At 33.1% G+C, this 12,461-nt stretch overlaps 1 protein-coding gene across 1 annotated transcript in view; it reads right to left on the reverse strand.

Annotated features, from left to right (window-relative positions):
• LOC106873168 (serine/threonine-protein phosphatase PP1-beta catalytic subunit-like) overlaps positions 1 to 12,461 on the reverse strand; it is a 32,016-nt gene that overhangs the window by 18,703 nt on the left and 852 nt on the right. The window contains 2 exon segments of the mRNA XM_014920400.2: positions 421 to 651; positions 6,109 to 6,240. Of these exon segments, the coding sequence (XP_014775886.1) occupies positions 421 to 651; positions 6,109 to 6,240 (363 nt within the window).

Consider the following 12,461-nt stretch of genomic DNA (forward strand, 5'->3'; position numbering starts at 1 on the left):
CAAACTCAACTGGACGTCATGTTCGATTTTCATCTTCAAAGCTGAAATCTCCACTTCTTGCAAACCATCTTCTGCAAGTTCTTTCATTCAAGCATTCTTTCCCATAAACTGAGTATATGTTTCGAGTCACTTTGGCTGCAGAGTTTCCTTTTTTGTACTCATAAAGAATTATGTGCCTCAAATGCTCTTTGGATACTTCCATGTTAGAAATGGTTTTAATCAAAGAAATTCTAATTCTATTATTCTGTAAAATAATATTTAATTAGTTTAAATGTACACAAGTGCATAAAAATAATTTTAAATTCCATTAGACATTCTAAAATACTATTAAATTTCATTCAATTTTAAAAAAGGTAAAATCAGACAGAACTTATGGGATGACCTGATATAGAGAGAAAGTATGCATGTCTGTATACTTACATTCATCATAAAAACCATATATTCTATTGATACTGGCACATTCATGGTTACCACGTAATAGGAAGAAGTTTTCAGGGTACTTAATCTTGTAGGCTAAAAGTAAGCAAATTGTTTCCAAAGACTGTTTCCCTCTGTCCACATAATCTCCAAGGAAAAGATAGTTGGCTTCAGGAGGATAACCACCGTATTCAAATAACCTTAACAAATCGTTGTACTGGCCATGAATGTCACCTAGAAATTAGAAATATGTAAATGTTAGATATCACAATAGGTGAATAACAATTGTGTTGAATATATTAATAATGATATATTTCTAATTATGTAAACTTGGATAAATGTTAAAGAATAAGTTTGCCAAAACAAATCTATTGAGGCTGAAAACCAAAACCAGAAAGAATTTCTAAGGTTTTAGAAAAATGCAAAAGAAAAAAAAAAATTGAATCAAATTAGATATAAAAGTATAAATTTTGAGATTTATATTAAAAAACTTAATAAAAATAAAACTGACAAGAATTTCGGCTATTATCACCAGAAAAAGCATGACAGTTTGCCATGAAACAATTTCTTATATGAATCTCTAGGCAAAATTTAGTAAGACTAAGTTTAGTCTCACTAAATTTTGCATAGAGATTCATATGTAACCCAGAATAAACTATGAACAAAAGTCCCAATGCCCTTTGTGTGTAAAACAGAAACGGGTCAAGAAAAGATGTAGAGAGAGAGACTGAAATTAATAGTTGTCGTGGGAGGATCAGAAATACCAGTCACATCAAACTGGTTTTCTTTCTCCTTCAGGCTTTCTTTAATCTCTCTTGTCCATCATTCTCAGATGACAGTCTGGTGTACCTTATTTCTCTCTCTCTCTCACTGTATGTATATATGTGTGTGTATGTGTATATATGTGTGTGTGTGAGTATTGGAATGCTGATATTATTAAATCACTGATTTAAAAATCATATTGTCAAAAAGTTAGCATGAGGCTTCAAATATCTTGGAAGATAGAAAATTTATTCATTCTTTATTTCACAATTTACATTTGTTTATATTTCTAATATATTCAGGTGTGTAATTTTTTATGTCTGAAGTGTGTGTGTGAGCAATTTAAAAATCAACAAGCTGATTAATAGTGTATAATACCTGAATATTTTAAAAAATTATAAACAAATCTAAATGTGAAACAATGAAGGAATAAATGCCAAGGTATTTGAAAATGCAAGCTAACTCCTTGAAGATAAGATTTTTTGAATGAGGAATTTTTATCATGTATTTAAATCCCAGACAACTGTTTGCATAATGATCATGGTCTAACCTCATTCCAAGATCTCAAAACAGTTGCTGGATATGTCAGTGCAAGATACTGGGAAGTTTGCCAGAGAAGAAACCTCTTGGGAGATGATGTACAGAACCTTGAAATAAGTGGTAGTCATGCATTTTCCAAGCAAGAAGAGCTTCTTGCTATCGTTTTCTGTGCCTGACTAAGAAAGAGGTGATGAGCAGGGCCCAGTTTGGAACAAAATCTACAAATGCTGATATACATATGGAGAAAATTATCCAATAGATTGAGAACAATTAACATATCATTGTTCATTTGATGGTAGATGAAAGAGGGTGGACTGCCAACTTACAAGTGTTACTAACCATTACATTATCTTACAAAGCTGGGCCACTACTGTGGAATCTTTCCCAACAGCAGAATGACTCAAACGTCAGTGAAAATTGGTAAGTCAAGAACTGTGTTATCACCCAACTAGAATCATCAGATTTGTGTTACTGGATGGTCATCAGCAATTTGGAATGAAAGGGACTTCACAGGAATTTGTTTTATCAGTTGTTAAATAATCAATACCCACTACTCTTGAAGTGGTCCACTGATAGGTAATTGAAGATTTGCTACTGAAGAAAGTAGGTACTCAAGGATAGAGATACGGAGAGATCGGTAAAGTTAACAAAAATAAAAAAAGAGTGAGGAGGGATAGGTAAAAAAGAGAAAGATAGTAGTAAATAAAAAAAATATTGTATTGGGTATATAATAATATAAAAGAACAAGTGACTGATAAGTAGATGAAAATAGAATGTGAAGGAAAAGGGAGTGTATTGGCAAAGAAGTATCTCCCAGGTGGTAACAGAGAGAAATAACATCCAGGCATTATAGACGGATTCTGCTTATCTCTTGTAAAAGTTTTGAAATTATTACATTAACGTGAAGACACAACTAAGCAGACTATTTATTTAGCTATCCTGATGAGCTTTGGATAGTACATGAGAAGATGTGCCCTGTTTCAATTTTTTTTTATTATTGGAGAATACTCAGAGAATATTTGAGAGATGTAAACACTAGATAGTATTTTGTACAATTTTAATATGCTAAAGATGCCAAAAATAGTTTGTTAAAATTGCTTTAACATGACATGTCTATTGCATTCCATTCATACATAAAATAAAATTATGCTTTATCATAATCGTTATGTCTTAATCTTTAACACTTAAGCATTTAAACTGGCCACATCCAGCCCAAATACTCTATTTTAAGTTCAAACCAGTCAGATTTGGCCCTTCCCACCTAAGCCATTCTAAAAATAAGCAATCACATCATTGAAATTTCAAAGCTACAAAATAATGTATGATTAATTCGAATCAATGTGAATAAATGAGCAGTAGATTTGACAGAATAATCTGAATGCTAAGGGGTTAAATATGTTTTAAGAAAGAATACAAATATAACCACAACATATCTAATAACAAATTAGCAACTTAACCATCCAAAGAGAAACTGAAAACCATGCATGATGTCATCAACAATTGAAAATGTTAAGTTAATTAACCGAGTTCTCTAAGACCACTTTTAATGAGATAACTGCAAGATAAATTATAAGCTGAGAGCAAATTGTTCTACTAGGCTGATCTGGAGAAAGCTGTTCATAGGGTCCCTAACTCAAGAAACTAGGTGTAGAAAGTTCTGCAAGGTCAGAATTGGTAACAAGTTCAGGAAGGAATTTAATCTGCCAAGGGTCAGAAAACTTCCGTCTTCTCAGATTCATTATAGTCCTTGATAATTCTTACATTCTGATGATCTAACAGTTGAATCTGAAGAACTGTTCCAGACCTAAACTAATGGTCTACAGTTCAAAGATCAATATAATACAGACTAAAGTGTTCACTGATAACAGAGAATATAAATTCCAGGTTTATTTGGGAAACAGCCTTGCTTTCCATTGTAGAAAGGGAATAGGCAAGTAGTCAATTTACTGTGTACTCAGAGCAAACAATGCAATGAAATCTTTGGCACACCGTCAAAGAACCAATTCTTTGGATGTGTTAGATATACAGGTGGAGTTAATAATAAGGGCACCAATGAAATGAAGTCTATGAACTGCTCAGACAACTCACTAGACATAACTAATAATTATCATTACCAAGAAGTCAATTAGTGTTGGCTATAGTATAGTATCTAAGGGAATGAATGGGTGGGAGAATTTCAGAATATTGCCTTTGTTATAAACAAAGGGCTTCCCTTTGTACAAAAGGCTAACTTGTATGAATCATATGTAAGATGTGTGTATGAAAGACAAAGTACAAGTGGATTGAGAGAGCAGCTGAGTTTTAAAGCTGTTAGTTGCTGTATGTAGAAGAAATGACTACAATGGTTTGAATACATAATGTATAGAAAAGGAAGCCAAGGGAGAAAGATGTAAAATCAGATCTCAGGATACTGGAACTCAGAGAGGAGTTGACAAAAGCTGAAGTGGTATTATGTAGTATGCAAAATCTATCCCACCTATCGAAGAACATCATCATCATCATCATCAACATATGCATACAAACACTTCAGTCCACAAACATCTGCAGAAGTACCAGACCTGGGACTTTAATGTATCCATTGGGGCCACAGAACATAACACAAGTAACTTTCGAATAAAAGAGACCATCCCAATTGTCAAGCTGAAATCAACATAATGCAGCAGACAAGAACACAAAATAGACCGACTACTGTAACACCACCAATCTGCATATGTTACTACTTTCTCCAAAATATCCAAGCAACAATACCTTTATTCCATCTACCATTTTACTATGTGTCCTGATGAAGGGGTCCTAACCCCAAAATATTAAAATACAAAGTAAAACTTCAGTAAGTTGTTCAGTCTTCACTTTTGTGTTTCATTTCATATTGCTTAAGCCTTAACAGGTCTTTATCACACAATGCTTTGCCCCCACCACTCTATTACAATTATTTCAATTATTTTGCAATCAGGTCAAGGTAAGATTTATATTGAAATTGATCAAACCTTATTTGGATTTATTTTTTACTGATTTGAAATAATCTTTTCTACTATATTTTATGAAATACTGTTATAAATATAAAATCTAAAAACTCTAAATGTTTCTTTCTTAAACCAACAAAATCAACAGGGTTTTCAACAAGGAAGCCTGTACATGATCAATCAACCTGCTAGAAATAGCAGTATATTTTCCTCCAAATAGGAACTCTATTCTGTTTTTAAATAAAAGACGGATATATAGAAAATGTCGGTGCTAAAGACGCTGGTTTATAGTAACAAAGTATGGTAGTGGCTGGAATATCTCTGATGATTGTTCTGTTTAAATAGGTGAACCTTGTAGTGAAAAAAACAACTGAGTTCCTAGTAATATACCAACAACTGTTCAAGTTTATATGAAATAGAAGAATATAAACAAACTAGTAGTGATCTGCAATGGCATACAATAAACAGAAAAAGTACATGAAGTGGAATAATTTATTTTGTGAGGAAGAAGTCTAACATTCTGAGTAGAATCATTTCATTTCTGTTTAACTCTTTAGAATTCAGATTACTCTACCAAATATAATACTTGCTTGCTTATTCACAGTTTTTAATTAATCATGCATTATCTCATAGCTTTGTGACAGTTTATTTTTAGAATGACATTGTAGGGTAGGTTTGAGAGGCTAAATCTGGTCAGTTTGAACATAAAACAGGTAGAATATCTGGATAAGGCCAGTTTAAATACTAAAGGATAATGGAAAGGAGGTCTGCTCAAAAGAGCAAACTTCTTTTCCTTCAAGTTAATGATTTCACTTAGATTAAATTAAAATGTAAACTATTAAGTATTAATAACTAGCAAAACTAAACAGCTGTAATGTTAGGATGTGAAATTATTTAACAAAAAGGACACAATGCTAATATATAGGTGCAGGTGTGGCTGTGTGGTAAGAAGTTTGCTTCCCAAACATAAGCTTCTGGGTTCAGTTTCAAGGTGTAGCAACTTGGGCAAATGTCTTCTACTATCACCTCTAGCCGATCAAAGCCTTGTGAGTGGACAGGACTGACAGAAACTGAAAGAAGCTTGCTGTATGTATGCATGTATGAATATATATATATATATATATATATATATATATATATATATACACACACACACACATACACACTCGTTTCTTTGAGTCAGTGTTTGTCCCCCAACACTGCTTGACAACTGGTGTTGGTGTGTTTACATCCCTGTAACTTAGCAGTTCAGGAAAAGAGACCAGTAGAATATGTATAAGTACCAGGCTTCAAAAAAAACAAAAAACAAAAAAAAAGGACTGGGTTTGATTCATCTGACTAAGAATTCTCCATGATGGTGTCCCAGAATGGCCACAGTCTAATGACTGAAACAAATAAAAGACAAAAAAATATTGAAATAACTTACCACAAATCTTTAAAGGGGCTTCCAGTTCTAATAAAATAGGCTGACTAAGAAATATTTCCCTGGACTTTAAACAAAGACCACGAACTTCTGCCTCTGTCATCTGAACTATCTTCCCAGGTCGACATCCTCGAACTGTCAAAATATTAAACAACATCTCTTACTCAATACAGAAATTAAATGCAGAAATAACACTTTTTTCGTAAATCCAAATTTAATCATTTGTAAATTAAATCATGTCTCAACAACTATTGCAATAAGAAGGCATGTTATATTTACCTTTGCATAGGAAAACATTGTACAATGCAATCAATACAAAATAATATACATTAGAAAAAACCAGCACTACTTACAGTGTATGCTTAAATGTTTGCACATATTTTAGTGAGTTGGACACAAAATTTCCTCTTAAAAAAATTGTAGCATATACCACAGAAAGATACATTAATATGCAACATGCGAATAAATTTTCAAAATGAACAGGAGAAATATGTTAACACACAGGTTCTAAAAAGTTTTAGCACATTGACAACAAACACATATGTCAATGAGCTAAAACAAAGATATACAAAAATGTGAAAGCATGTGAGGTAGTCATAAAAAAAACTATATATATGTGACACATACATATGCATTTATATATATGTATATGCATGCATATATTCATACATATAGGAACAGTCATCATCATCCCCATCATTGTAATGTCTACTTTTCCATGTTCACATGGGTCAAATGAAATTCACTGAAGCAGATTTTTAATGACCAGATGCCTTTCCTGTTGCCAACTCCCATGCCTTAAAGTAAGGTAATATTTCCTCTATGGCCAGATATGTTTCCATGCAAGATTGGAAATGAAAGACATCACTTGTAGGATGGTAAGGCTCACAACTACCATACATTGTGAAGGTATGCGCTCTAGAGGTTGGAGTGTTGTACGCACAACCACCAGGTCATGAGTGTTGTGTTCTCTGAGCAAAACACTTCATTTCACATTGCTCTAGTGTATAGAGACTGACATGACAAGAATAGATCCAATGCTTCCTCTGCATGTTGTAAAAGGCAACTAAAAGAGGTTGAGGTAGGATGTGCACTTCGACCTCGTAAAACCCTCACCAGATATATGACCCAAACAGATCTGGGTGTCACCTGAGTGGTGCAAAGGTGTCATCTTTGACTTATTTAAATCCTTTCTACTTATGGAAATCTTGTAAAATTTGGTCACATTTTTCCAAACACCATTTAAAATAGTGTTTCATTTCATTCAGAAGCCTCTAACAATAGGTTTATTCTCTGTCAACTGATTTCATAAGTTGTTTGAAATTTCTTCCCAGACAATAGTTGGAGCAAAGAAGTTGTACTCTTAGGGAAAAATTCTACTCTCACATTATTAGAAAGCTCATTTAAGTTCACTGGGTGGCTTGGTGTATTATCTGAAAGGAGAAGTGCTTTGGTGGAAAGATTATGTCTGGTATTGCACCTTTCTAAAGCAATAGAAATAAAAATGTTTGTAAATCACTCTTCAAAAAAGCTCTGTCATCCATATCTTTTTATTCGAATGCTAAATCAGATACATTAAACTTCATGTAACCCTTGAAAGCCCTTGGATTTTCAAACTGATGAGTAGGGACTTTAATTTCATATCTCTGGTTGTATTTTCTCCCAGATGATGATTTTTGGAAGTTTCAAATCCTGGTATTGAGTTTTCTTCTCAAGAAATAAGTTCTAGAAGGTATGTTTCCAAGAAGTACAGTTTCATCAACATTGTATACTTGCTCTGATGTACAGTTGCCTTCAACAATCATTTTCTTCAGCTGTTCAGGTAATTAGTTGCAGCCTCGCACTGATAGCTCCATTGATTTTATTGTTGTATAAATTGAAGTGCTTTTTAAATATTTCAAATCAGTTTTTACTAGCAAAAAGAGATTTTCATTAGATGTTTCACCTTCCTTTTCCTGCAAATCATTATATAAAATTTGGCTTTTGCTTTTCTTTGAATTTCTATTGTGCTTATCAGCACATTATGTCAATTCTGATCCTTGATCCATGCACTGAAGGACTTGTTCCATATTAAGCATCACATCAGATCTCAGGAAAGATAAAGTATGAGTAGTAAAATGAGTAGCATTTCATTTTCTCTCTATTGTCATGTATTATTTCTACTGCAGACATTGCAAGCTTCTGTTTTAGCAATGTGGCTGATTTTATTCTCTTGCTTCAAGCCTTTTCAAAAATTAGAGTAATCTCTTTAACTTCTTTTTCACATTACTGCCTACAGTTTAATTTGATGGCTTCTATCCAGATATATTGAACTGTGAGTAAATCCAACAGTGATCAACAATTATACACAACAAATATTTAAATAAAATAAAAATAGCACCAAGAAATACTGTTGTCATATTCCTAAAGATATAAAAATGGAAACAAGAAGATGTAAAGAATGAAAAGTGGAGGAGGAAGTACTGCATGATTACAGTTCGTTGAAGGTTCACCAGGTTAATGGGTACTACACCCTTGCACTCCTAAAGCCATAACAACACACTCTACTCATACATACACACACATTGTGTTGACATACAACATATGTAGCTGCAGACACTGCTGATACAGTTATATTTAACACTGTTGTAGTCAGTTGGTTATTCAAAAGTTGGTGGTGGTGATTGTATTGGCTTAATTGTTGGTGATGGTGGGGGAGTATTGTTTTGTGGTGGCAGCACTCATATTGTGCTAGTTAATTGTATTGTTGTTGCTCTTTAGACTCAAGTCAATCCTCATTAGCTAAGATGAAAGACATTTCATTCAATTCTGAAATACAATAAGGTACTACATTATCTTAATTATTGTAGATTGAATTGCTTGTTCATAGTATTGTTGGTGAGTTGGTATTGGAGGAGGCTGAAATGGTGTTGATGTTGGTGTTGATGTTGATGTTTATATATATATATATATATATATATATATATACACTCATTGTGACCCAAAAAATATCCAGAAGAACATACACATTCAGTGAAAATTTCACCCCATATATATATATATATATATATATATATATATATATATATATATATATATATATATATATATATATATATATATATAGTGCTGCAAACATACAAATATTCATATATACCATCATCATTAAATAATAATGGTCATATATATCGTAATTATAATTTTTCAAATTGTTAATTATACTGTGATTTTAGCTAAAATGCTGAGAAGTGGTATTTGTCTAAGATGTGTACTTTTTAAATTGTTTAAATTTAGCCAAGTTTCTGTTAGGGGGTCATATTATGTACACATGAAATTACATAACTTGAGGTAACTGTACATGAGGGGTGTGTGCAAGTGTGTATAAACATATTTGAAGTCCATCCTGGCATGGGCTGGATGATATGACAGGAAACAACAGGTTCAAGGACTAAATTGTTCTGCACTGTCTATAAGGAAAGTAATAGATGGGTAGAGATGGGTAGAGATGGGTATAGAGATGAATGGAGAAAATGAACACAGGCAGAGGTGTGGTCAATTGTGAATATCAGTTGTTGTGAGGAAGAATGAAGTACAAGCAGTTCAGATGATGTGAAGTTAGTGGGAATGAGGTGTGAGAGATGCAGTGCCAGGGATGAGGTCAGATTTACATAGGGGTGGAAATAGATGAATAGAGGGAGTGGGAGAGGAAATTGTTCCCAAAATAAGATGACGTACAAGAGAAAAGGGAATGTGAAAGGGGCATTCAGTGGAAAATAAAAGTTGTAAGGGATGATAATGAAAATGTGAAACAAATAAGTGGTTCCGGGAAGAGTGAGCTGTAGTGAGGTGTTGGTAGAAAATGTGCAGTTCTGCTCTCAAAATTACAGCAGCTGAATGAATAGTGTCATAGTCAGAAAAATGATGGAGGGGTGAGTGTTAGGAAGATGAGTAGTGGAGAAGAGATACATCAGGGACAGAAGCATAGGCATAATATGCTTTTAAGGCCTCATTTTATTTTTGCTTAGATAGACAGGGACTCTTTGAGCAGAGTAAGTTGCCAATCATCTCAATTCTTTATCATCCTCTCTGTGAGACTCAACATCTAGACGTCATTCTTTGTCCCAGTTCTTCCTCTTCCAAACCACGAAAGCAACAGCCTTGTGTACAACTCTATACAAAGACATGCATATATAAGGTTGGACAATTGTCATGCTGATGACGCTTATTGAGGAACAAACATGCCCACATCTGTCCCCTTATCTCCAGACAGTAAGCCTGACCTTTTCCTTAATAGCATGTTAACTTTGGAGATTTGTTGAGTCTTGGGATTATCTCTTCTCTTGTAGAGGAGGTTTAAATTACCATTTAATAATTAGCACATCCTCTAGAGGTGAAGATAATTTTAATAAATCAAGAAAATATGTTGTATGGTATTTGATATACTTGTATACATGTATATTGTTCAGATGCATGCCACTGGCCGTCTGAGTTATTTCAGTTATCTAATTTTATTTAAATTATGTAAATTACTTAGGCCATATATATGTTCTACTCTTTTCGTATATGTTTAAGTCCCTTCACTATTGGTAATAAGAGTGGACAATGGTCATTCTGGTGATGCTTATTAAGGCAGAAACAGGTATGCATAATCGTCCTTTTATCTCCAGATAATAAGCCTGTCCTTTTCCGTAATGGAATGTTAACTTCACAGAATTCTTGATTCTTGAAATTATCTCTCCTCATATGGAGGTTGTCATAATTGTCATTTGGTGACAAATTCTCTAGAGGCAGAGATAATTTTAATAAATCATGAATTCATGTTGTATGGTGTTTGATATGTATGTGTGTGTGTGTGTGTGTGTGTATATATTTTTATATATATATATATAGCACTCTCTCTCTCTCTTTACAAACACACACAGATATCTCCTTTTATCTTTTACTTGTTTCAGTCATTAGACTGCAGCCATTCTGGGGCGCCGCCTTGAATTTTTAGTCAAATGAAATGACCCAAGCACGTTTTACATTTTTTTTTTTCCTATCGGTTTCTTATGCCAAGCCACTATGTTACGGGGACACATACACAAACAAGTGCCAAGACACATGACAGTGCTCTGGGATGTATCATCAATCTAGGTGGTTTTGGTTCTTTCAGCATCAGAACACTTCGTCCAGTTGACTCAGCCTGAACTGTTCAAGTTTCAGCTTGCATCCCAGCAGCAGGTAAATAACACACACACATAGGTTTGGTGACGCAAACAAGAATATAAAACACAAAACGTGAGTATATATTTTTGTTATTTTTTATTTATAATCGGTAAAAGTTAGAGCGACTCAAGGGCCGAGATTTTCGTACACTAAGTGTCAATGCACGAAGCTCTCGGGGAAAGACTTCCTTTTGTACCCCACCAATTTTTTTTTTTAAATATTAGGCATGGTGGAAAATTTATTTCCTACCATGTCATAATAATAATGACGATGAGTCATAAAAATTAGGAATTTCTATTAAAAAAAACTTCACTTCTGTATTATGTATATTCACGTCCCAAGGTTAGGCAAATTTCAGTGTTAGGCAATATAGGCCTTAACGTTAGGCGAATTGGGATATGAATACATAATACAGAAATTAAATTTTTTTAATAGAAATTCTTAATTTTTATGACTTTCTCATCATTATTATTATTATAATACATAGGAAATCAATTTTCCACCATGTCTAATATTTAAAAAACAAATTTTATGAGTGGGTACAAAAGGGAACACACATACCTATTGCGTAGATATACCAATATAATATATAAACTCTACACGCACATCTATTGAAGGATTTGGAATTGAACGTCAGTAATATAAAAAAAATATCAAACTGCTTATACTTCTGTTACTATTAGGTGTTAACACTTTTTGATTGAATACATATATTTATATATCAGTAAATGGGTGTGTGTGTGTGTGTGTATACAAATTACACAAACGCATACATTTTTATATGTACTGTTAGTTTTATACATAGCGATAACTTGACAGATAGGGCCTGCCAACAGTTAGACAAATAGTTGTATAAACTAAAGAAAAGAACATTCAACACGTCTCGTAAAGTTAATATTTGTTTGTAATTAATAGGCTGACCACGAATCATAGTTTTATATATATATATATATATATAGTTTTAGGGAAAAGAACCAAGGTTCATGAACTCATCGATGAAAATCCACTGTCACATATAGAAAAATTAATAATTAAAAGCACAATCTTTATCTTATGATATTTACTTTGTATTATATTATACTCATTTATTGTGCTTTTAATTATCAATTTTTCTATATGTGACAGTGAATTTTCATCGATGAGTTCATGAACCTTGGTTCTTTTCCCTA

The sequence above is a fragment of the Octopus bimaculoides genome, chromosome 11, assembly GCF_001194135.2.
Source record: "Octopus bimaculoides isolate UCB-OBI-ISO-001 chromosome 11, ASM119413v2, whole genome shotgun sequence".
In the NCBI taxonomy this organism is placed as follows: Eukaryota; Metazoa; Mollusca; class Cephalopoda; order Octopoda; family Octopodidae; genus Octopus; species Octopus bimaculoides.